Below are 27,482 nucleotides of genomic sequence, written 5' to 3'. Positions count from 1 at the left end.
AGCTAAAACAGATTGTAGCCACAGCGTTATGGGCAGCAGCTGGTTCTAGCTGCCTCAAGTATGTACCTAGCATCTCAGAAGGGGCTCATACTTGGGGTAACTAGCCCCTCCCACCACTGTTACTGTACATTATTTTTAGTGACCTAGTTTGATCAGAGCTAGTTCGGGTACATCTCCTTGAGCTGGAATTTATACCACCAGGTCAAAGTGTAAACGTTACCTTTAACTCCCACAAAACTACTTGGACCTGCTTTACACATGTGTAAGAGGCTCTATCATATGGGTGTAATTACACTTTCTTTTGGCTCCTTGGCATCAATTTACATTAACTCAAGGTATGTCCAGATTAAGGTTTATTGGCCTGTTTAATTCAAGTTGACTGCCAATTAACTTAATTAACACCTTTTAAAATATTAATCTAGATATTTCACAAACATCTGTGATTTATCCTAGGTGGAGTTTTAGGGCAGTGGTTCTCATCCAGGGGTATGTGTACCCCTTGGGGGTACACAGAAATCTTCCAGGGGGTACATCAATTCATCTAGATATTTGCCTAGTTTCACAACAGCCTACATGAAAAGCACTAGCAAAGTTAGTACATACTAAAATTTCATACAGACAATGATTTGTTTTTACTGCTCCATATACTATATCAGTGTTTCTCAAGCTGGGGATCGTGATTTATTTTATAATTATATGGTAAAAATGAGAAAGTAAGCATTTTTTCAGTAACAGTGTGTTGTGACACTTTTGTATTTTTATGCCTGATTTTGTAAGCAAGTAGTCTTTAAGTAAGGTGAAACTTGAGGTACGCAAGACTAATCAGCTTCCTGAAAGGGATACGGTAGTCTGGAAAGGTTTAGAACCATGGCCCTACTATATCAAGATGAGCCAGCTGTGAACAGATTCAAGAACGTCCACCCAGGGATTTGCATCAGTTTCACTGAATTGCTTTGAAAACCAATTTTAGTTAAATCAGTGCAATTACTGCATGTAGATCAGCCCAAAGATTGAACAGTTTGCAAGAAGAAAAAAACAGACAGAAATGACACAGGAAAACCATACTAGGAAGATATGGATATAAAGTGAATGGCGAATGATTAAACACAGTAAAGCAGTTCTTTAAGAGGCATTACTCATAAAAGGACAACAACATCTGAAAAAAATGTTTTCGATCAGTATGGAGCAATATAAAAGCACCACTGTGGCACAGCTAAGCGTGTTGCCAGAACATTTCCTGGAGTCAACTTGCTCGGTTTAATGCCTGCCAAATTACTGCACAGGTGAACACATCTTGAAAAGTAGATCTGTTGGGACTCATAATTCATTGTAGCCTCAGTGCCAAACAGAAAAATCTCATGATACTACCAACATAGCATGTGTCAATACTGCAGGAGAGAGAACTCTGAAATATCCAAAGGAAATGTTGCAGTTCTCATTAAACCATCTAGGCACAAGTGTCACTTGCTCCATACAAGACTAAAAAAAGAGGTGTAAGTTTTAAAAAAAGACAGTTAAGATAAAAGAATCTTTAGCAGTTGAGAACAATCAATATTAACACACTTTTTTTCTTTGTATTGACCTTACCTCCAGAATCTCCCCAGCGTACTAATGCAGAAAAACTAACCAGGATTTCAATAGGCTTCAAACTGTCCACAAATAAATAATAGAAGACTCTATCATCTGTAAACTGCAGGTGGAAAAGGGCATTCATGTTTAATTTCTGTTGAATTAGTCTTTTACAATGTTTGATTTAAAGTTCAAACTTTGTGACTCAATATACAGTATGTAAAACAAGCAATTAATTGTTACCAGTGCTTCTGACAGAGCTTCAAGTTTCATTTACCTATAAATATTAACCTTTCATTCCACAGATTATAGAAAAATAGTTTCTTGAATGGAAAACGTACCTCTATCTTATGCATGTCTTCCCCAGGTACCACCAATTTAATTAAACTCTGCTTGCCTGTTAGTATTCAATAAAGGACCAACATAGTTATCGTAATGATGTTTTAAAGGTATGAAGCATCAGGGATATTATTCTACAATTTTATAATTGTAATTAATTCCAACAAACTTAAAAATATACAGTACCATTCTTGATTTATAACATAATTTGTAGGATTTAATTGATTCTTCAGCATTTTGATTTCTACTTTGCAAAAATCATAAAATACAGAAGTACGTTGTTTATTTACAACTTTAATGAAAAAAAATCAAACAGTAATGCGTACTGCACCATTCCCTATAAAATGCTCCAATTTAAATTTCATTTCATTGTCTCTTTCATTTCTTCTTAAATTAGAGTGTTTCTCACAACCCTACCTGTAAATATTAGCAATGATACTGACATATTAGCAGTATCTCATGTCTTCAGATGTCTTTCTGGAAGATATGCTTTACCTAAACACAAGTTATTGGGCTCAGCACAGGGGCAACTGGATGAAATTTAATGGCCTATGATATATAGGACGTCAGACTAGATTATTTAATGGTCCTTTCTGGCGTTAAAATCTATAAATCTATGAAATTACAGTGTAAAAGTGTTATCCCATATGGCTGATGTTTAATTTGCCAGATGGTGTGAATATTTGATTTACTTGTCTCTAATATAATATAATAGTGCCAGAATAAAGGGTTCTAAAGAATATATTTTAGCCATCCTAGTGCACAGCTATGATAGTGTTAATAACATTTTAGAAAATATAGCATGTTTTCAGTTGCATGCAATTGCAAATCCAAATCATACATTGGTCAGGAAAATTGACCTATGATCTGGTTACACTTTAGAACAGTGAGACTAATGACATTGAAGATACACTGCAGTTATGGCATATAGCCCATATAGAAAACCTTCTAGGTCTGGATTTTGTACTAGATTCATGCATGACAAAGTTTAACTGCACCGCAGTTTCAGAGTATTAATATACTAAATCTGAAACTAAAATGGCAACACATTGTTTAATGTTTAATCTTCCAGTATTATGATTTAATTTATTAAATTGCAGGTATCAAAGACATTGCTACAGTGTTTTTACATTGTAATTACAGTATATGTAAAATGTAACTCCAGTCACTGGAATAGACTCTCAGGTGCACCGGAGCAGTACTTAGCACACCTAAAAAGTCAATGGATAGGAAGACTATATTTCTGCCTTCCAAATCATGGGGCTCTCAGCGATTGAATCGGTCTGAGATGCACTTGAGAGGCATCTCAGCTGCTGCCTCAAGGCAAATTTAAGTTCCCTTTGTCTTGCAACTTAAGTGGGGTTGAAGATCTAGCACACTGTATCCTATAGTGTAACCTGAAATCTATTTACTACCTCCAACGGTCAGCATTTTTTCAGTCATTGCCAAACAGTAATCTGGTACCACTGTCATTTCTGATTTCAAAGGAAGGAAAATGTTGACTTTTAACAATGACCACTGTAGCCTTAAGTATTTCCATATTATATATAGATATTATTTTTGCATTATTAATTTGTCTGTAATAGCTGTTCTTCATGGTTTAGCACTAATGTCTAGGATTTATGCATTATCAAGACATAGGCTCTCATTAAAAAAAGGTGAAATAATAATGTGATGCATGCATTTACCTTAAAATCTGCTTTCTGATAACTATAAGCATATGTATTTGGTTTGTGAAAAATATGTAGGTTCCTAGAAAGAAAAGAAAAATGAGGGAAAATTAATTTTAGCAGTAATTTATTTTTAGTAAATTTTCGCTCTCATCCCATATGGTGCTATTGCAACCATTTCTATCATTATGAATCAGACTCAAAACTACTTCTTTAAAGCGGTTAAACATTTGGAGCTTCATAAAAGGTGAACGTGTACAATCTATCTCCAATGCTGACATTGATTAGTACCTTTGTTGCAGGTCTAAGTCTTTCCGATGCAGATCTGACAACTAGTTTTATCCTGTTTGGATTTGTAAATGGCAGCAAAACAAAATCACCTTAAAATTTTAACACCTAAAAATCACTATAATATATAAAAAGCAGAGGCATCACTATGGGGGATGATTGCCTTTATGTTACTTGTTAAAACTTCTATAAAATGTATTGGTGTTCCACATATCACCAGAAAACAACTAAGAAACTGAGTCAAATTGTGGCCTCAGTTTGACCCAATTAACCACACTGAGTTTAACTTTAACTGAGGGCAGAATTTGAACCAGAGTTCAAGGTTTTATACAAAGGAAGAGTTCAGATTATTCAGAGTTCCTACTGAGGCTGTGATACATTCTTAACATACACCAGTTCTACAACTGCTGATCCTCCTCCCCCAAAGTCAATGCCAATTTTTAACATCCATCTCAAGTTCTCTGTATTTGATGTATGTTCACATTAGACAAGTAAAACATTCAACATCACTGGCTGTCAGGATAAAAATCGTGGCCTGGCAGCTAACATTTCTGTGTAAAAAACCTTTAAGAGTCAGTAGGGATACACTGATGGATCTTTGTTAAAAAATGTAAGTTCTAAAAATAAGTAACTCTCTCATCATTTTTAGAAATTAGAAAAAGATACTGACAAGTCTGGCATTTAAATTTGCTACAGTGATGTTCAAAGGGTCTATTAATTTATAATAATTTACTCTATGTTCAACTAACAAATCTTTTTTTTTAATTTCATATTTCACCATTGTCTCTAAATAGAGCTATAACTAAACCACACATTTTATGAATAATAGGAAACTGTGTTGCAGAATGATGGGGGAAATCACTTGCCTTGTGAATCTGCATCAATAAAAGGTATCATCTTAACAGCATTCTTGCTTCTGATTGGGCGCTCCCTACCATGAGACAGGCAAACCTTTCCAAGCTCCAAAGCATTCTATAGTGTTACGTCTCTACAGGTAGCAGGTAGCATTAGCAGTTTCACGCACAAGCTACACCATTTCCCCATGAACCATTCATGACAATAACCGCTGCCCTAGAGACCATCCATTCAGTTTCTGATTGAGTGGAAAGCGAAGGCTCCCCAAAGAAATATCAACCACAAAAATAAAATAATTGAAATATGAGTGAAGTTAAAAGTCAAAAGCTTAAAAAAAACCAGAGAATCAAAACATCCAAAAATAAGTTTCCCCTAAGGGAACTAGGATTGCATATTAAGAAATTTCTACTTTTGTAAAGATACCAGCAAAACCTTGCAAATGCAAACAAGTAGGATTATTTGTTTATGTAATATGAAACAAGAGGCTCAACACTTGGGTAGCCTATAGTATACATCCAAAAACAAAAGTTTCAAAAATAAGGAAAAATCTCCAGATTTCTTTCAAGATATAAAACTTCCAGGATTGAAAGATTTGCATATCTCTACTTTGGAAACAGGATCTATAGGACTGAACGTATGTCTACACTGGAGCTGGAGGTGTAATTTCCAGCTCAGGTAATACATACCTGCAAGCAGCTGTGATTGAGCTTGCAGCTAAAGACAGCAGTGTAGTCATAGCTGCATGGGTGGCAGGACGGGCTAGTCACATTCCTTGGATGGGATTGTACTTGGAGTGGCTAGCCCATCCTGCTGCCCACACAACTGTGGTTACACTGCTGTCTTTAGCAGGGTAGCGGATCAGAACTAATGTGGGTATGTCTACCCAAGCTGGAAATTACACCTCCAGCTCCAGTGTAGACTCACTCTGAGAGAGTGAAGTCTATTTAGATTGGTGAAGTGGGACATGAATGCTGAATAGGCCTTCCGCTGGCCCTCTGCACAGATATGAATAAAATAACTGAAAAACTCTATTTAAAAGTATAGTTTTGCTCTGAAAAGTGGCTGTAAAATGGTGTATTGGACTGCACAGTTTTGTCTGTCAGTGATTTCAGAATCATGTGTGCTAAATTTACAAGTTAAAACATAATTTTTTTTAACTTCCAGCCTTGGAAACACAATCCTGGATCTATTGCCTGGTCTAAATAAGGTCTAAATTCCAATCTAATCTAATCTAATCTAAATTTTTTAAATTTCTATTATTATTTTACTATTATTATGTAAGATACACTGATTTAAACAGGTTCAATCATGTCTATATTGCATAATATGCAATATAGACGAGTTCTTAAACTGAATTCTTGCCTTATCTGTAATAAAGCTTCTGCATATTCGATTCTCATTGACACATGAGCAATCCCACCGCCTTTGTTCAATTTGCAAAGGTATAACCAATTGGTAATTATATTGATGATGCACAAAGACCAGTAGAACACAGCTTGCCTTTATTCAACTGTTTTGACTCTGCAGTAGTAAGAGGAGTAAAAGATGCCAACAATTTATTTTGGTTCCTAAAATTAAGCCAATATGACTCTGCATACACACATGGAGTAGATCTGTGGAGAAGACGCAATTTTTACAAAACCATTTTTTACAGTACATCACTACTTTGATCTAAATTTTAAGCAATATAAAACAAAACCTCTGCTCCTTACTGAAAACAAGTACAGAAGTCTTCAAAATCAAACCATGTTTCCCTGGAAACGGGATTCCGTTCTGACTCAATTTCTTCCTGTGATTTATCCACCGTCTGGCTGCATATACCGGTATCAGCTGCTTCTGATGTCTGAGCCACATCAATACTTATATTTTCAGTTAATTCGTCTGCATAAATAAGAAGTACACACAGATTTCAACGTTAAGAATGTGCACATTAAAGAAAAGTTGTTTTTGTACTGGGGAACTCCTAAAACTATCAAGATTTTTCTTCCACATCTCTTGAAAATGAATATAAAATAAAATCAAGTAAAATAAAACAACTCAGCAGAATAGCAAAAAACAAATTCAAAAAATCCTTAGTTGTCTGTAATTGGAATTTTCTGACTGTTCCGCTTCCACACATCTATACATTTGGAATTGCCAGAACCAAGCCAGAACCTTTAACATTGCACTTCTGTTAGACATCCCGTGGCTCTGTGCATGCAACAGCGAACCCCAAGTCAGCTATATATAGGAGAACACAAACCCCTTTACCCAAAGTTCCCTGGCCACCTACCCAAAGAAAAGCAGAAATGGCATGAGGTTGATTAGCTGAAAAGCACAAGCAACCATCCACTGAATTGTGGAGGACACTAAGATACCCATCCTGCACATACTTAACTGTATTACTTTGCAGGAACAAGGTCTAATACTGCTATATGAATACTGCTTTAGGAAAGTTATACCTCCACAATCTGATTTATGCCAAATACAGATATGGAAATTTTGGCTAGTCATCAGAGGAAAAAGTGAATGAAACAGTGTGCAATGTACACTGGTATTCTGCAACAAAAAGATAATCTTTACCTTAACCTAAATCACAGGAAGTGGATCAATTTATGTATTGACAGGGCAGCCTGGAGAAGCTAATTCTGTTACTGCCTATGCCATGATTGATCTCTAGATAGAGGACTTGGATGCCACAACAGGTACCTTTCACAATGACATCAACAAGTTATTTAAAAGGAAGTTGTGTTCAGAGGTCACATTTCGTACATCCTGCTCTATAAGTTATATAAATTATTATCTAAGATGTTTAGTCTTGTCTGAAAACAGGCTTTTTTGTGCTGCACTACTACTGTGATATACTGTAAAACAGACAGATTAATTCAGATTCAAACAGACTACTAATTTTCTTGCCTCATCCACAACGTTTGCTGAAGAAAAAGGAGGTAAAGAAATATCTAAATGGGTATAACAAATGGAAGAACCTAATTAAAAATGCTAAATTTATGTGAAAATGTGCCTTCTGTAATATTGCCATGATTAATGAAACATATGGAGGTCTTGTGGAGAAGTGATGGGTTTGGAAGATAAAGCTGAATGTGGGTTGTTCTATCTTATGAAATCAATTTCCACAAGAACTGAAAGAAGTTTAAGAGAAGACAATACAAGGCCAATATGTCTCCTGTTTGGAAAGCCTGCATAGGGGCTAGAACTAGGCTTTCCCTGTGATTTCTTCCGTAAGAGTGTGGAACAATCAAGGAGCATGGATTGCAGAGGTAATGCTGGAGGTCAGGGTCACCTATGCCTCCATGCTACTTTCTTGGCCCATAAGGCCATCCTTTGTTCCTTTTGAAAATGGCAGACAGTGACAGATTTGTGCTAACAGAGTTTCCCTGGTGGTCACTGTCTCTGCGATCACGACATAGAACAGTAAAACTTCGCTCACAAGTTAATACAGCCATAGACTGCATTATCTCCTAAGCAGATGTGTTAAAAAGTTGTGTGTGTGTGTGTGTGTGTGGGGGGGGGGGGTGTGATGTATACCTCTCTGGCCTTGACCCTGGCCCTGACCCTGGCCCAGCCCTTCCCTCTCTACTCCTAGATTCCTAATTCCCAGTGGAGGGCAAACTGAATACAATGTCAACAAAATGACAATCTCCTCCTTCTGTATGGAGTGATGAAGATGAAGAAATGTAAATGAATTGTTCCTCCCAACCCAGGCGATGAGATTTGGTTGTCATGGTAACTTGTTGCGCTCTAACCAAAAGGTGCATTTTGTTTATGTATTGATTCATTTAGATGTTCATATGAAAAGGAAGATGCCTATCCAAGCTCTAGAGGGCCTACAAAATTAAATTAAATTAAATTTAAAATGTGCGAGTCAGCAACCTGTTGTCTATTGCTTGTTTGGTGCACAGGAAGTGCAATTGGCAGGTAAAGTCAACTGCAAACCTTGTTGATAAAATGAATATATGATCTCTGGAATAAATATCATAACTGCAATATCTGAGAAAAGCGTTCAAAAGGATGTCCAGTATAAAGCACCATTTTAAGTCCAACCGCTGTATCACAGGAAAAGAGTTTCACTATTATCTGTAAATACCATATAGCTTATTTATTAAGCAAGTCCAAATGAAAGTTCTACCTGAATTTACAAGGACACATTGTGATGTGACAATGACTGTAATAACGAAATAAATAAGGACATAATACGAGCATACTGTAAGTCAAAACTCTGTAGATAGTTCGTAGAGTAAATGCAACAGTGGAAAACAAAATTTGATTATAAGGTAAGACAAGGCTCTAAAGCACTCAAACTGAGAAGCAAAAGTAAAACAAATTGTAAATATAGAATTTAATTAGGCAAGGAAAACAGATCAAGTCCTAGAGCAAAGCCTCAAAATCAAGATAAAAAAGGAAAGGAAGATTGCTGAATAAAGATCAGCTGTCCTTATTGCAAAGTACTGCACACATGGTAAGACACATTCAGACTCTGTGACAGCAATACAAGAGCTGGAAAAAGGATAAACCTTTTAAAAAGGAGAAGGGCCAAATTTTCAAGAGCTCAGCATTTAACAGCTCCCACTGCTTTTAATAAGACTGTGGAGTGCTTAGAACTTCTGAAAATCTGGCTACTTCATTTACCGGCCTGAACGGAAGCCTGAACTTTTTGAAAATCTGACTAAATCTGGACCCTAGTCTATTGGCTGCTATCTGCCATCTCAAGTCCTTTCAAAGAAACTGAGCTGGGGACTTAAGATGCTTTTGTTTCCCCAATCATGTCAAGATGTTTGGTGCTGTCCTACTTTATGCAAAATGGGAATAGCTGCATTATAAATAAAATAAATTAAAACTGTTATTTAAAGAATTATGATCATCAGCTTGGTGACAAGATAAACTCAGAAAAAATCTATATGCATTACTAGTGGGCCCTGAAAAGCAAGTTTATAATAGAAATCTTAACACAGCTATCAATAGGACACATTAATATATATTTACTACATCATTTATGGATTTCTATAAAAATGGTTGCACCTCAAAAATGTAATAGAAAGCAGGAAAAAACATGACCCAACAACATAAATCTCAAATGTCCTCTAAAAAGCCAGAGAACTATTTACTTGCAAGCAAATGAAAGGTGAATATATTATTTTCTAAAACAGGAATGAAAAACAATTTTATTTTCAACTCTATGCGCTCTTTTTCCTTCCTCAAAGGTTTCTCATCCAATTAGAGTGCATGGCATAAATTAATATTTTAAATCACAAGTATATCATAGACATCTTAAATTAAAAACCTGCCATAGGGACATTATTTTTTATGTTTAGCTGAGCAAAGGGATTAAATGTGAGGGCAAACACTATAGTTCCCTTTCCTACTCTGAAAGAAACATTAGTATTCCAACCTGCATAGTATTTTCATTATGATACGAATATTAAATAATGCTGCAATGCTAATGGTACCCAAATCAGTTAATGTCACCTCCATTTTAATAGACCTTTTACCTCTGGTTGATCAGTTGGAGGCCTCTTTATTCTTTCCACAAAAAAATGAAAAATCTATTTGATAGCGCATTATTTTAATATATCCTATATTTATCATACAAGAAAATCTTATTTATTAAATAATAATTGTTCTGTTAATGTGGAATCCGGTTTGCCCATGATGTTTTTTATTTTCAGATTGTATTTGTTTATGGTTCCCTGCTTCAGTGAATAATCAAGCAACAGTTTTCTGTGAGATAGCAGACAAAGTAAATAATGTGATACCTCCTGTTGCACCAAACAAAAAATAAGAATACATGAGCTCTCAAGCTCAGCTCCACTGGCAATCAGTAACCAAACAGAAGCATTAAATCATGAAAATGTAACTGTTATATGGTGACAGCTGGGTAGATAAAGCAAGTGCAAGTATGTGTATGTGCATTTTCATTTTACAAACCCAACAAACCATAAAGAGAGGTAATCTATTTATATTTTCTATTAGAACAAACAAACTTGCAAATATATAACCTTCTCCTATCCTGAGGTCATGTTAGCCAAAATTTCAACAGATGTACTAGCTTTCTACAGAAAGTTGTCAATTATATTTGCTGTGCCAAGCCTACCAGGCATAAACAAATTTAAATCTGCCTAGATGCTATGGCCTTGCTATCTGGGAAAATTCTGCACTTCACTGAAGTTATTTAAGTTTCATTTGGAATTTCAATATCTTCTGTGATTATAATGGGCCTGATTCTGTTTCCATTAAAGACTATGGCAGTTTTGCTATCTATTTTAACAGAAGCAGGACGGGGTCCTTTGTCATTTTCCCACAACAAAAATTTCTCACTGCCTATAAGAGATCAGATAGAGACATCCATGTCATAAGAAACATCTGAAAATTCACAGTAAAGAAAAATCATATTAACCAGAACTTTTCAAGGCCCAAAAGGAGACAAAATGTGCAGCAGAAAAAAACAGAGTAATGAAGAGTAATAAAAGCTTAAAATGGTGTAAGATTAATTTTTCAAATAAGAAAGATTTCCTATATCTTAGTTTTATTAATCAGCATTTCTGATATAAATAATGGACGCTAACAAAAAAAGAGATAGCGCTATATCTGCGTGAGGAGGTAACTTTGAGTCTAAAATGAAATGATGGCACAACATACTTTGTAATAAGTGTTCACAAGGTTAGAAACAGAATTCACTCCCAAAGAACTGGAATCTTTATTTACTTTTATTGGCAAAACAGGGAGAGAAATGGGAGGAAGAAAGTATGGCCTAGATGCACAAAAGAAGTTAGACACCTAGAAAGTTACAGGAACCATACTGGGATGCTCAAAGTCTGAATTAGGTGTCTAGGCTCCCTGTACAATGAATGGAGGGAGCGGTGGGGTAGCGGGGGGAGAGAGGGGAAGAGAGGGAGTTACATGCCGTAAAAAGCAATGATCAAAAGGTAACCCAAATGAGCTTGGAGCGGTCCAAGCCAGCCTGGAGGCTCAGCAAGGCCTACATCCCCAAACACAAACCCCCCACTTGGGTGGTCAAGCAGAACCATAGGCCCAATGAAAGTCAGCTCTCAGGAGCTTCTCATGTTGAAAGCACAAGGACATACCCATTATTTTCTAAAAAGTACCATCTTCAGAAATGGATTGCAAGGACACAGGCTCAGAAACACCCACTCATAGGTTCTGGAACTAGGAATGCTGTCGCACCCCCTGGCTTGAAATGGTTTCCATTATATACGGGGTTTACAGTTTGGTTCAATGTCACTCAGCACCCCCACTATACAAATTGTTCCAGCACCCCTGCACCCACTCATCTCAAAGTCCACATTTCATTGACCTCTCAAGATCTCCACAGGACAGCACATACCCAGCACAGCTGCCCCAAGACTCTAGACACACAAGCAACAAACAGCACAGATGGCGGTGAGTTCAAATCACTGGAGGGATGTGTGATCCCATACACAGGAAGGAGGGCAGAGCAACAAATGGGACGAGAGGGGTGCATGGGGCAGCACAGCTACACAGTAAGCCATCTCTCTGACACACGTATACCCTTTTTACAGGCTCAGCGACCTGCCAGACCCCCAACAAGGGACATCCTCCCAGAAACCACCCTCTATCACATCCCAGAACACATCAGAAATGCCCTGCAACTCATGGCTGCAAAGGCATCACGGGTTTATGTCAAACTCAACCAAGGGTAAAAGGAGCAGTCTCATACCATGGGAGTCAAAATAGGTTGGCCTACTTCTGCGCCTCATCACAACATGGTCATCCAAATGTATGCAAAGGTGCCAGCTGCCCACTGGAAAGAAAAATAAAATCTACTCTAAACATGTTCCTCCGCTGAAACACATTCCAGGAACACAAGATAGGCCCAATCCAGAAGGGAAGACAGAGCAGTCAATACTCTACCAGGTACGCCTGCCATCCTGCCCCAAACAGCCCCAACCACTCCCCACCCCCCAATATGCAGCTCTCACAGAACAACAAAGAAGGACAAGTAATGCTCAGAACACTCACCAATTCCACAGAGCGAGGAGGAGGAAACTTGCAGCCAAACACAGCAGCAGTAGCAGTAACCCAACAGAGACACCTGGTGCGCCCCAGAACAGGCACAGCCCACCCTCACAGCTGGCCCAAGAAGGGACCACACTGCTCCATGAGGACCACACACAGCAGGAGGAGGAGGAGGTAAGCAAGAATTGGGAAGGCACATATCTGTGTTGGGGTGTAGGGTCCCCCATAACCTGGGGCTCCACAAAAAGCATTCCTTTGTTTCAAAACTGAATAGCTAATCCTCCTCCCTCTTCTCTGCCAGCTGCATTCCTCAACATCTGGGATAAAATCCAGCTGCTGGTTCCTTGTGACTCTGTGGCAAGATCCAGCTCTGGCTGGTATGCTGCCAGCCCCTGACATCAGAGACATGCGCACAAACAAAAGTGGAGCTCAGGCAACTGCATAGGTGCCTATGTCTGAGGGAGATATCCAGTTCAACATGAGGCTGGACTACATGATTGCCAAGTGCCAAGCGAGGATTGAGTGTCAGCTGGACACAGACCCACAGAGACATGAGGTCACAGGAGAACAGCACTTTGGAACATGTGATAAAAGCTGAAGCATGGGTCACATTCAGTTTGTACCCAGCCCCAGCATGGCAAGTACTGTCTGCCAGAGTGAGGGAACAGCCACCAGACATCCTGGAGAGGTGGGGGCAGCATGGGCAGCACAGAGCAAACACATCAGTGAAGCAGAGATCAAGGCCATTGATGACTTCATGCAAGCCCATGCCAACATGCTCATGGGTTCCAGGCCTAAACAAATGAACACAGGTACCAAGGACAAGCTTTGGGGGAGCTAAAAGACCAGGTTAACCCCTAGGAGGATGAGAATGGGGAGTAGAAGGCATACAGAAAAAAGTGAGACTGATAAGAGAGCAGGCAAAGGCAAGCTTGAGATTGCTGGAAGGGGGGGGGGGCAGCATGGGTATCTCTGCTCCCTGAATGCCTGAGGGTGGCAGGGGCAGCCACCTTTGATGCTCTGGATGTGATGGGGACCAAGGAGCTGGACACCATGCAGATGCATCATTGACCATGCCATAAATATAAGCAGTCGAAGAGAACAAGAATGCTGGAAAGCATGGAGGACTGTACATTTGGCACTTTATAGGCAATCAATCACAGTAGCCAAGTGTCTGGGTCAAGTAATTGACAAGCACATGTACCACTGCACAATCAGGGACCACAGCTGCAAGGTGGCCAGACTCCGTTTCCCTTCACCCTGAAACAGGAATTCAGGCACCTAACTCCTTTTGTGCATGCAGGCCTATGAGCATCTCCAACAATCACATAATATTCTCTACTTTACTACCATCAATAATTTGGGGCAGGATCATCTGTGATGTAACTTCAGTGTAGTTAGTAGAACTACATCAGATAAATTTGGCCCATTATTATCAGAACTAAATATGATTTTGATGTATGAGATCTATAATTTTTAAAAAAAGCTGTCCACAAGATAAACATAATACACATACTTGAACAGGATGACAATATTAGGCACATAAGTGCTTTTGAAAATTTAACCTAAGACTTAAAAAAAATAAGTCCCATAGGTTTTCAATAGGACTGAGGCTCAAAAGTGATTTCAGTGCTTTTGAAAAAGTTATCCATAGGCCCCAGTTCTAAAAGCTGCTACTTGTAGGTGGACCCAAGGATTTCCGAGAAACCGCACTGAAGTTCACAGACTCCACCTGAGAGCAGGGTCCATCCACACAGTTCTTATAGCTGGATCTGGGCCATAGACTTTATCAGGAAATGGAAACATTGACAAACAGAAGGTTTTTGAAACTGCTCTGACTAGGAATTTGAACAAATATATACAACAGAGTTTCCTGAAACAAAGATGCTAAGAGGAAACAGTATCAGGACAGGTCAAGTTAGACATTTCAGCTTATTTAAAAAATAAAACATTCAACAGGGATACATCAAACTACTTGCTGGAGATTCTAATACTGTTGCAAGTAAACAGAGGGTGCCTGAGAGTCATCAGATAGTTCATGTATTTGACTATCCATTGACTTGAAAATAAACTCCTAAGAGATAAAGTTACTGCAGTACCAGTCCAAATATTCTGCCCTTTTTAGCCATTTTAACCTTAGAAAAATAAAAAAGAATATTGCTCTTAAATAAAACATTTCTTTAAAGTGGATGCCTTCCTCCTGTTTTTTGGTTCGTGATTCATGCTGTGACATGTTCTATGTAGTTGAAAGTGGCACAATAAATTATTTTGAAACAATGTGATCTGACTGTTACAACCTGATGTAATACAATATGACAATACAAAGCATTAGGTCAAAACAATTTTTTAAAAAGCAAGATCCTTTTAAAAATAAATCACATTTTTAAAAGAATTTTTTAAATAATAAATTCTGAGTCAATAACAAATTTCATTATTTAAAGAAAATAAGCTACTTCTGTATCTCAAAACCATCAGAAAGCATCTCATGAGAACCAGAAGCTCCAATCTCTGAAGCCTGTAATTATTATGTATGTTTATCAAGGATGTGTGACAGAATATACTCCTGTGTTCACACCCCAAACATGATTGTAATAATCTTTGTACAAAGTAAGGTATCTTGTAAGGTATCATCTGAAAACTTGTAATTTGCTGGTCAGTACTGTCTTAGTAAAATATGTTTGGCAAGATCATATGTGAAGTTGTAAAATTCCCCTATATGGTGCTATTAACACATGTTCCAAACCCCACTGCCCTGCCCAAATAGAAACAGAAGTTGGCAAACAGGTCTGTCCTAAACAAAGGAATATGTGCTCTGCTTACTGTGAATTTAAGCAGTGAAAAATCATCAAGCAGGAAGGGAGGACAAAGAAAATTCAAATAAGTGAGAAAACCCAGCAAGGAATATCCTTCCACATAGATTCTGCCTCCTGGTTCTCAAGTAGACATGTTTTTCAAGAGGGGGACTGATACAATAAAAAAGGGACAAAGCCCCGGGCACCTCTCTGTCTCTCCCTGCTTATAGCATTCACCTGCAGCGAAAGGACAAAGGTTATAGGCATTGGACTCGGGTGGAGGATCCTGACCTGAGTGTTTGGTCAGTAATCTACTGGAACATGTGGTGAGAAACTTTGCTTGAATCTAATATAGTTTGTTAAATTAGGCATTAGTAAGCATTTTATCATTATTTTTCTTGAAACCATTTTGACTTTTATGCCTCATTACCTGTACTCACTTAAAACCTCTCTTTGTAGTTAATAAACTTGTTTTATTGTTTTATCTAATCCAGTGTGTTCAAGTTGAAGTGTTTGAGTAACCCCATTTGGGGTAACAAGTTGTGTGCATATTATTCTGTTAAAGGAATAATGGACTTCATATATTCATATTGTCCAGGAGAGGACTGGGCGGTACAGGAGAAATCTGGGACTGGGAGTATGTTGGGGTCACCCTGTGGTGATTTATAAGACTAGTAAGAACTGGCTGGCTGCAGCACACACAGACATAGCTGGGAATGACTTCCATGCCGGAGGCTGTTTGTGAGCAATTCAGGTTGGAGGCTACAGCAGCAAAGCACTGGAGAGAACACCATAGGCAGGTGACACAGCTATTCTGGAGACACAGCTAGTCTGGACTGTACCCCAGTATGTCACAGGGTGATATACTGTTCTCCACACAAAGCCCAAACACCTGAGGAAATACAGAGTTTTGATGGATACAATCCAGCATGGAGGCAGTGTACAGAGAACCTAGCCACACAGACCCTTTGTAGTCGGCCACCACTAGTATTACAGATCATAGGATGTAATAGTGGCTACAGCATACGGCAAACCCCTCGCCCTTTGTAGTGTTGTGGATGGGGGTCAGATAGGGAGTGTGTACGTGATGAATAGACTGGGAGTCCATGCTGTATGCACCCCTGCACAACAGTGTGAAGGGAGATTGCAAATGCAAGCAAAATGATCTGCTGCGGATGGACCCTCACAGACAGACCTCACCTGATGGGAGAGATCAATGGGTGGAGCCAGAGAATCCTTTCTCCATTCCCTTTCCATCTCCTGCACATTGCTTGCTTTGCTGGGAACTCGCAGTAAAGCAGGTCTCCACTCCACACAGGTGATATGGATAGTTATATTTCCCCTTCCACACCTAGTTGCCTTCTTGCACAGAGGAAGATTACTAATGAGGAGAGTTCCAGGGAGGTTTCTCTTCCTGATTACCCTGCTCACAGGGATCGCTTCAATTCTGCTCCCTTTCAGCAGCATGAGGAGTTCTGGGAAACCAGACCTTTTTAAAAAAAAAAAAAAAAACACTTGCAGGGAAAAGGCTGCTCTCTTTCCCTTGGTTTAAGAATTCTCAGTTTCTCCCCCATTTAAGATGCATCTTTACAAGTCAGGGGACACTGCTTGATTCCTATGAAGATATCTCTAAATCTCTGTGTTTTTATCCATTTTAACTGGAAACAATTCCACTTCTGCATGTTACAGATGACTCTAGTATCGTTAACAGTCTGTCATGTTGTCATTCTATCTGAGTCCTGCTGCACCAACCGATAAGCCTTCCTTCTATGAGTAATTTAGTTTTAGTAACAGCAGACTGTAGAGGAAGTGGAGAAGACAGCAATTTGGCTATTGAGATACACTAGCTTCAAAATCAGTTGACAATGATAGATATAAAAATACTCCAACAGCCCATGTGTGACAGTTTTAAAGGGTTATCTACTGCATATTTACATGGTGCACATATTACCTTTATTTGTATGAAATATTGCCTCATTACATAGGTTTGCAGCACTAAGAGAAATAGTTGAAGAGTATCTTTTCAGCTAAACAATTTGATGCAATATTGTTCTTCTTCACTGAGATAAGACTAGTAAGTATATTGCCTTATAGTGTTCAACAACCTCATGCACCATATTAACCTTATAACAGTTCTTAAGATGAATTTGTTTTAAAATTTTAACAATAGGGTGTTCTGGCATGATTTGGTAGGATATGATTTACCACATGTTCCACAATGTAATAACTTGACATGTTTATCATCAGTCTATGTTCACGTTTTAACATAGCCCAACTGATGCATTTATTTTTCTTATTGTAATAGCAACAAATACTATAGAGTTTTGAGGTTACTAAAACTAGTCGACAGGTTTCATGTTTTCTTTAATAGAGGTAATGACAAAATGATAAGAGAAAACTTGTGTAATGTGAATATGTCTCTTTCTTTATTGCTGTCTACAATAGTGGTTATTATACTGTATATGTGATTTTCTTGATAGGCAATTAATTCTATTTCTGGATGCTTGAAATAATGGATCACAGATGTTTATGAAAAACAATAAAAATGTTTTAAAAAGTCTAAGTTCTGTGCCTTTTCCACGTGCAAGAGCTGCCTTAAGAGTTACTTCATCCCTAACGCTCCAACTGCTAGGGGCTGCAGGCTCCAGCTAGGAGTGGGGAGATGAGGGACAAGGCAAGAATAGGAAGTTGTGGTGTGTAAAGTTGGAATCACATTTACATTTACTTTTCTTCACTGTGAAACAACTCCACATCTCTGGTAGGTAGGAATAACTTTTGCTAATTATGAGTCCAATACAGCAAGGCTGGACAGGTCAGCCTCCTGTGTAGTATTGCCCACATACGGTCACCTTCGAAGCCTATGTAGTTTGAAAGGCTATAGATACCTTCTGCTGAACCGAGCCCTTTAACCTGAGTCACAAATTTCCAAGCCTCCAATGCCTAAAAATATTTGAAGGGGTCTTGCAGTCTACAGTGCTATAATATTTTCACTCCCTTCTTCTTTCAAGACCCAACATGCATCTGAATCAAAAAAATCTAGTCAGCTTTAAGTATGCATTTTGAAAAATGACTAGACATTGTGTCCAGTCACTGTTTAAGCCGCCTCCCTCACACACACACATTTAAAATATAAACATTTCTCATAATGAAAGTTCTCCTTTATTCTTGACTTACACATTTTCTCTAAATTAAAACCGCATTCATAATGATCAGGGAAAAACAAAAACAGCATATTGTGTGTGTGTGTGTGTGTGTGTGTGTGTGTGTGAGAGAGAGAGAGAGTGAGAGAGAGAGAGAGAGAGAGCATATTAAATGTTTCAGAAGTATTTATTTTTTAAAATATATATGTAAATTAATTAAAGTCTCTCTTAAGATTACATGATACAAAACATTTACATTATATTTCCAGTTCTTTGAAATCTCTCACTGTAGACTAAATTACGTTTCGAATGATGTCAATAAGATTTTTCTATCAATTTCAATAAGAGAAAGAGATTTAGACCCAAAGTCATATGAAATCAATGAAAGAATGAACATGATCAAAATTTTAATCACCAACAAATAGATTTACCTTTAATGGGGCCTTCTGTATTATGCTGTTGAATGAGGGAGGTCTCCTATATGGGGAAAAAATAAAATTTTACAATTTTACATACGTAGGCCTGGCTACATACATATTACTGAGAAGTAAATTTAAATTTTAAACAAACCCCACTTCCCCCAGATTTCTACATATCTCTTAATATACAGTGAGACAATCACTTATGATTACGTTAGGTTATTTACCAGGTATGTTATATCTATGTAATACATCAAATACACAAACTATCTCTGAGACCAATGGGAGTTTTGCTTCAGTAAGGATAAAAAGATCTTGTTCTTACTGATTAAACTTTGTCTATTTAATATTTATTTAAGTATAGTTTTATAACAGCTTCAGAACAGATAGACATCTTGGTTAATCTCAAAATCTGGAAAACAAATGCATCTAATATTAGAAACACTTTTTAAATGGCATCCCTAATTACAGTGATTTTGTAGTTGACACCAGAAGTTAACAGCACAAAAATTATTGAGGGTATGACTTTAGGCTCACTTAAATGTCAAAGGGCTTTATTTAATGATGAAACCAGAGCCAGTAAAAAATGAAATGAAAGCCATGCCATGCTGTAAAATAATAAAATGTCATAAGGTACCTTACAGTTTTAGTGCTACCAAAACTTTGTATATACACACACTCTCACACACCCAAATTATGGAATAAATTATTTTATTTCTGCAATCAAGGCATACACTGTGGATCCATGAAATAAATTCTGTTTCCCATGTATTTGACATTTCATTTGCACTTCACCCAGTATCTTACTTCCATCAAGACTACTTCTAACATTTTAAACTTCTAAGCAACTTCCAGCTCCTAAGCACACGCAGACCCGCACACCCACTCGTTTTCTTCTTTTCTCCCATAGGTGGCAGGAGCCTAGTTCAAGTCACAGCAAAGATTACAGACCATTTAAATATTTTCTTTTTCTTTGAAACCATATCTAAAATAATTTTGTTGTAAATGTGTGACATAAATACCTGGAGTATTGAGCAATATAAAGGTTTAATTGGCAATAGGGTGGCATAATTTACATATTTCATTTGTGCTAAAGCCACTTATGAGTCAAATAGACATAGCAAACTAACACCAATAAAACTTTTATGCCAACCCCCTATCAAGTGTCCTCTCATATATAAAAGTCACAAAATACATTCTAACAACTTCATACAGGCTGTAAGGATAGATGTATATAGATGTACACGATGACATACTCATCTGTTTTTTTAGTACAGTGAGTTATACCGGTAACCTCAAATAAATATCAGTACAAATTCTATACCACCTCACCCATCCGTGTGTTCTATGCATGCAACATATTTTGCAGGAAAACTATTTCAGAAGTGTTTCTGAAAATACTATTGTTACTGTTTTTCATAATCCTTCACCTGTAAAGCCAGGCTCCCTTTTTTTATTGTGATACCAGCTGTGCAATTCCACACACAGCACAAAAATTTTTAAGTACATTTTAGAAACATCTAAAATTCACTATAATAGCTTTTCTAAAAAAAATCATGTCATTACTTAAAACTTCATTACCATATAGCCTTCCAGGGACAAAAACAAGTTCTTTATCCATTTGAAAAGGAGGGATTTGGGGCATTTTAAACTTAAAACTATTACTGTCCAAGGCCTCAATATTGTCTGTTGTAGACTTCAGAGCAGTGTAATTTTGGAAAATTCCATATTTGAGGGATAAGAAAAAAAGTTTTTCCGTCAGGTTGCCTGCGTCACAAAAAATGTTTGAACCTGGTAAGAGTTTTGGAATATAGGTGAGAGTCTCATGCAGAGATGAATTCATAGCAGAGTGCTGGTGGGACAGAGAAATGCACATGACAAATGCTATCTACCATATGGACAAGCAACTTACCATATGTGTATTGTGTGTCTACTAAATATACATGCAAACAGTCATGTATGTATACACAGACACTGTCAAAATGTGGTTCTGAGAACTAGTGGGGTACCAAAGTGGGAGTAAACATTGTCAGCCAGCAGGCAACGTAGGCATAAGTATAAAACCAATGAACTTTATTATATCATTGTCACTGCATCTCACAAAGTGGGTCTTGATTGAATGATAGACGTATGGCCATTGCAAAACCTCATCTTGCTAATGTGCCATGAAAACAATGCTAAAGGGAGTGCATTGGTTTTACAAGCCATAGCAATTGCAATGGCTCAGTGTGCTTCCCCAAGATATTATGCCTACATTGCCTGCTGGCTGACAGGGGAAAACAATTAAAATGTTGAAACATATCATATGTTCTTTCCTCAATCCTTCTCCTGTTCCCTTCACCACTCGAATAAATAAAAGTAAAAGTAAAATTTGAGCCCTGGAAGAAAAGATAAAGTCCCAAACATTTGTATTGCTAAAATGTACAATGTTCATAGCATAATTCCAATAAGGCTCCCAGCACTATGATAAGATCCTAGAGTTATGACTGGCTTGATTGTGACTAACTGCCGTTTACAGATTTTATATCCTTCAAAGCTTTAATAAAAAAATCTGCAATTGCCACAATAGCACTCTGTGTATTCTAAAGTGTATGTCAGAGTGAAAATGTTTTGTGAGGTATTCCCAGAGCCAGCCTATGTGAATTGCAAAGCCTTCAGGCTTCATCATTCTCCTGGGGACCTGGAAATGTCAGGGCTAATTTGTTTTCATTTTAAAATATGGGTACATTTCTAGCCTTTTTCCTTGAAAAAAGGGGGAAAAAACCAAACATCATTAGGGTTAGAAATTTGTCACTGAGTTTTCTTAAAGATCATAATTTATTCTCCATCTCTGCAGCAGTCACCTCAAGCTGGCATTTTGGCTTCATAAAACACTTGGTCACAGGTCCCTTGATCTGTGGGAAAACCCCAGAGCAATTTGTGGTTGTGACAAACAGTGCTGTTCAGGTTGCTGTTGCTGCAAGTTCACTCCCAAAATGCTACTTTCAACTGAGATGCCTCCTCTGCTGAACAGCTCATGTGGCCTCTAGTCAAGAGGAGGCAGCTTAGTAGTATAACCTTTCTGACAGGCAGAGTCAGCAGCAACAGGGGGTAGGTTCAATATCTAGAGGTTTCTTTTAACAGTAAAAAACAGAATCGTCTTGAGCTTCAACCTAGTAATCTGGGAAAACTAAACATCACACTGGGAACCTCTAAGAGGCAATAATTCCCCATTCACAAGCAGAGTCTGCTGTAACAAAATAAAGTTTTTAATAAAAAGGGAAAAGGAACACAGCATTAATTTGGGAAAATACTGCAACCATGATTTGAAAGTACATAACCATAAGCAATCACCCAACCCCACAGTACACTGGGCAGTGTCCTTTGCCTCAGTTTCCCACCTTGCGGTGTGAAAGTCTGATGAATGCATGTCCCTTTAACACGACACTCCCCTTTCCCTCCACTGCATCCCACTCACTATTGGTTGTTCTTGGTGAGAGAAGACGTAATTCTGAGGGTAGATACACATGGATCCACTTCCCCCCCAAATGCTTGTGGGGGCATCAAGCAATGCGTCCACTGCTGCTGCTGCCTCTGCCACTGGCTCACTGCTGCTGCTATCTCTGTCACTGCTAACCACTCATTACCACCTCTGCTGCTGTTCATCTCCACTGCTATCATTGCTGTTGCTCACTGCCACTTCAGTGATACTGCATTCTGAGGTTCCGCCACTCAGTCCAGCTTTTAGTGATTTCAGCTCTTAGTGATTTCACTGGGTAGCAGGGAACCTCTGTGCTGCTGCCTTTTTGTTGTCTTTCACTGCAGCACTCCCCCCACATCAGGACAAAGGCTTAGCCTCTAGACGTGATCATCAGTGATTTCAGTTCTAGTAACCACTGAACAGAAACCGAGTCCAATTAGCTTTGTCTTTAAACGTTGGAGAGAGGAGGATCAAATGGTGTCTAAGGCTTGGTCCACATTAGCAACTTATGTCAGTATAATTACATGGCTAGGGGTGTGGAAAATCTACACCCCTGAGCGAAATAGGTACACCGACCTAAACTCCAGTAGAGAGAGCTATGTCGACGGAAGGGCTCCTCCCATCGACATAGCTACCACCTCTCGGGAAGTGGAGTACCTACACTGAGAGGAGAAGCTCTCCCGTCAGTCTAGGCTGCATCCTCTCTGAGTGTTACGGTGGCACAGCTGCACCGGTAGCTGTGCTGCTGCAGCGCTTAAAGTGTAGACAAGCCCTAAGACTCTTTAGGCAGAGCCCAGCCCCATCTGGCTTCCATCTGGCAGGAACACTTACCCCCTCCCTATCTCATCTCCAGTGGGGTTTGGCATTCCTTCTCCCTGCTTAGCAAGTGAGGTTCAGTTTATGGCAACTCCCTCTATCAGGGCATGCTTAACACAATTCTGCTACCCTTTACTCATATAATGAGGATAACATTTCATTACCCCTGCATTTAACAGCAAAGTGAATTGTGAATCAAAACCAGCCATAAATAGTCACTTCGGCAAAGCAGCTGTGTCTGCTGAACACCTAGGCGGAGTAAGAGTGCCTGGGCAAAAACAGTCTGCTCCTGAACTCTCTTCCCCCAGTGCATCGTTAGATGTCAGGAGAGAACTGATTCAGACCCTGCCTACAGCAGTATGATAAGTAATATAATGTAGCATGCACAGGACTGAGAATGAAGGAATCTTAGGTTCCAATATTAGCGTTGTCACAGAGATCCTCTCTGTGCTTAGTCAAGGCACCTTACCTTTCTTCTTCATTTCCCTTCATCTGTAGAACCGAAATAATAGTACTTACCTATTTAACAGGGCTGTTGTGATCATTACACTTTGTAAAGTGCTATATAAATTCTGGAGTTCACTAGAATACAGACAGAAGTCTCTGGTGTCTAGGGCAGCTACTTTTTAAAATGCTGGCAAGCACAAGCAGCTGGCCTTTTCTTCCATTTCAGCAAGAAGTTTGTGGCCAACTGACAACTCCCTCAACTTTTGACGTAGTCAGTTAGTTGTTTGGAGGGAACCTCCTAAGAATCATCCTCCTCAGAATTCTTGGGCCAACCTTTCACATAGCAATGTGATTATGGCAGATATAGGTGGCTATTGTTTGAGGGGTGGAGGGTGGAAACTGTTTCACAGGCCCAACCCACAATATTTAGGTGGGCCTAGATATTCCAGTTATTTGATTGTAGGACAAGTTCTATATTCCTTCTGTTTAAAAAAAAAAAAAGAGCACCTTTTAATTGGAGAGCATGTATTTGTTGATAGTACATATCACTGGTGTGTCCTGAATAGCATGTCCCACTGTAAGAGCATCTTTTGTTTTGTATCAGCTGCACAAATAAGGCGCTCTTTCTTCTGATCTCATTTTTGGCTTACACAATCTATGTCTGTTCAACCCCATTTCTGAACTAAAAGGTTGGATGCATCTGAATGAAATACCTATTCTTGTGTTTGAAGCTCAAGATAACTCAGTCAACTGTTCTGTACATATATTAATTTAGGTGGATAAATCCTTTGGCCAGGTTTTCTTGAAGGTATGCACAGAAGACAGACAACTCTGATTCAGATATCACAAAGATTCCACCATGAGGGATTTTGTCCAAGGTTGCAGATCTATGGGGCAGCCATAGTCCTGGTGCAGGGATAGTGTCCAGATTCTTCTTCTTAAAAATGTGTACAGTCTTAGCATTTGACAAGGCAATTGCACGTCAAACCTGAGGGCAACCCTATCTAACCACCACCAGAGCCAGGGATTCTTTTGGGTTGGGGTTATCCCAGACTATACTGATCTTGGGGTTGTTTGTTTCCTTGATTTCTCTGGGCTAGTGCTCATAACGGGCAGACGAGTCTGACCTGGCTCACTGAAATAAAAACATAGGTTATTACACTTGTGTCGCTCCCTTTCCTCGATGGTCAGATGCCAGCAAGACAGTTTTCTCCTTTCTTTCCTCACACAAAAGGTTGTCAATATGGATAACTACGTCAATGAAGGCATCCAAGCTCTACATAGGCCAGCTCATCCTTGACCTCTCCCTGGAGCTCCCATCAAAACTGATGAATCTGAGCTGCCTCATTCCATTCCATGTTAGAGAGCCATCAAAAAAGCACAGCATACAATGTAGCCAGGGCCTGTCCCTGTCAGAGCTTCCACAGGGCAGTTTCAGCCAAGTGGGCACAGTAGGGAATCAAAGATCATTGAGATCACTTGGAGGAAAGTGTTCCAGTCTGACAGCACTGGGCTGTTTTCTTCTAACAAGAGGGAATCCCAGTCTAGTGCTTCCCCAGTTTGAGGCTGATTATCAGAGTCACTTTGGCCTAGTTCATGGAATAGGTCTGAAGTGGAACAAAAAGAGTAGGATGCACTTCTTGAGGAAGCCTCTAAATTTTTGGCAGCTTTTGCTGGAGCACTCAGGCAGGGGTACTATGGGGCCTCCGTGATCTGATGTCTGCATGTCTGTGTTTTCTTCAGGAAAATGAGCCACTGGTTCCCAAAGTGACTTACTCTTGGCCAAAAGTTGCATCACCTGAGTCAACAGTGCATGGTCTTCAGCCTGGAGACGGACAACCTGCTCTTGATTTTCCGATGCCCCATGGTGTACACTGGGTAGGCAAGTTCACTACTTCCATTCCCCTACTGGGGCCTTTTCTGCAGAGGGGGTTAGGTGGGGTGGTCTTTGCAAATTGTCACAATCAGGGCTTGGGCTGTCAGGCCATATAGTCAGAGCAGTGATGGTCAGAGGCCAGAAACTGTGCTGAAGGTCACAACTGAAGGGTCAGGAACCATGAATCAGAGCCAAGGGTCAGGAGTCCAAGAGCAAGCTGAGAGACAGGTACATCACTGCAACTGGCAGGAGAGTCCACCTTGTTGTCCAGATAATTCCTTTAATTCCTTCTGAGCTTAAATAGGATGCCTGGATCAATCAGGACTATGAGGGTATGGCAATCTGGCTTTCTAAGGTGGTATTTCCTGTGCTGTTTATCTCCACAGGGTTTATATGACAATAAACACAACACTATCAGGGCTGCTGGGTAGTGGCATGGAGATGTCAGCCATTCCGTGCACCACAAACCCAGGTTCTAGAACCTGTAGAACCTCACATGTGGGGCTGTAAGGGACCACAAGAGGTCGTCTAGTCCATCACGCCATTCTGAGACAGGACCAACTATACCCAGACCATCCCTGAGAGGTGTCTGTCCAACTTGTACTTAAAAAGCTCCAGTGACAGGTTTTCCACAGCCTCCCCAAGAAGGCTGTTCCAGTACTTAACTTTCTAACTATAAGGATAGTTTTACCAAATATCTAACATAAACCTCCTTTGCTGCAGATTAAGCCCATTTTTCTCATCCTACCTTCAGTGGGCATGAAGAACAATTGATCACTGTCCTCTTTACAACAGCCCTTAACAGATCTGAAGACTTATCAGGTCCCCCTTCAGTCTTCTTTTTGCAGGATTAAACATGACCAGTCTTTTTAAACCTTTCCCAAGGTCAGGTTTTCTAAACTTCTTATTTTGTTATTCTTCTCCCGATTCTCCAAATTTGTCCAGATTTTTCTTCAAGTGTGGTGCCCAAAATTGTACACAGTACTAAGCCAAATAGAGTAGAACAATTACCTCCTGCACTTAGATACCATATTCCTGTTAATACAATCCCCTGTGACATTAGCCTTTTCCCCCTTCCCATTTAGTGTTATCCACAAATTTTATAAGAAAATTTTCCACTCCATTATCCAAGTCATTAATCAAAATACTGGATAATATTGGACCAAGGACAGACCCCACAAGATATGTGTTCCCATTTTGACATATAACAAAGAGATGTAAGCTCTGCCCTGAAGAGCTTACAATCTAAGTAAGAAATGGCAAATGGCAAAAGGGGTACCTATCCATATGTTCTAGATGTTCTTGACATGACTTGAATATCTTAAGTGCTGTGGTATGATTTAAGAATAACCCATCACCAGTAAGATAGGGAACTAAAGCACAAATCTCTTTTCCTTTAGAGAAAACCCCTGCACATCCTTATTTTTCCACATTGTTCTTTCCTACAACATGACATACTCTTTGATTGCACAAATTGTTCTCTGCTCAAGAAAGGTGAGACAAAGATTCTTCACAATTCCTTGTTTCTTATTCCTACTTTGAATGTGGTGTTGAAGGAAACATCAGTGGGTGAGGTGGCCTGGATCCTGGTGTCAAGCACTTATGCTTCACCTTTGTACTGAAACATTTTAAAGCCTCCCTAAAACTGTAGACTCACTCACAGCTTTTCTTTTTATGCTAACTACCCTTTTGATATATTTTTTCTGAACTCATCGCAGGCTGTTGATAATTAAATTATTTTTTCTTGTGTCAAAAATTATGTTGATGGTGTTAAACTAGACAACATCAGAAGACATGAGGTGAGATTCTGTGCTGCACC

The 27,482-nt window shown here is 39.1% G+C and overlaps 1 protein-coding gene across 4 annotated transcripts in view; it reads right to left on the bottom strand.

The window, feature by feature from the left end:
- ADGB (androglobin) overlaps positions 1 to 27,482 on the bottom strand; it is a 170,386-nt gene that overhangs the window by 87,235 nt on the left and 55,669 nt on the right. For all 4 annotated transcript variants that reach the window (XR_010918636.1, XM_067542212.1, XM_067542213.1 and 1 more), the window contains 4 exons: positions 19,077 to 19,122; positions 6,434 to 6,602; positions 3,597 to 3,660; positions 1,588 to 1,690 (listed from right to left, as the gene is read on the bottom strand). Coding sequence is in view for 3 of the 4 variants with exons in the window: in XM_067542212.1 (XP_067398313.1) it covers positions 1,588 to 1,690; positions 3,597 to 3,660; positions 6,434 to 6,602; positions 19,077 to 19,122 (382 nt within the window). In the remaining variant the exon portion in view is untranslated. The remainder of the gene's footprint in view (positions 1 to 1,587; positions 1,691 to 3,596; positions 3,661 to 6,433; positions 6,603 to 19,076; positions 19,123 to 27,482) is intronic.

The sequence above is a fragment of the Emydura macquarii genome, unplaced genomic scaffold (genome assembly GCF_026122565.2).
Source record: "Emydura macquarii macquarii isolate MOO-44397 ecotype Brisbane River unplaced genomic scaffold, CSIRO-AGI_Emac_v2 contig_705, whole genome shotgun sequence".
Classification (NCBI taxonomy): domain Eukaryota; kingdom Metazoa; phylum Chordata; order Testudines; family Chelidae; genus Emydura; species Emydura macquarii.
Note: the sequence above shows the minus strand (reverse complement) of the source record. Positions and strands in the feature narration are given on the sequence as shown.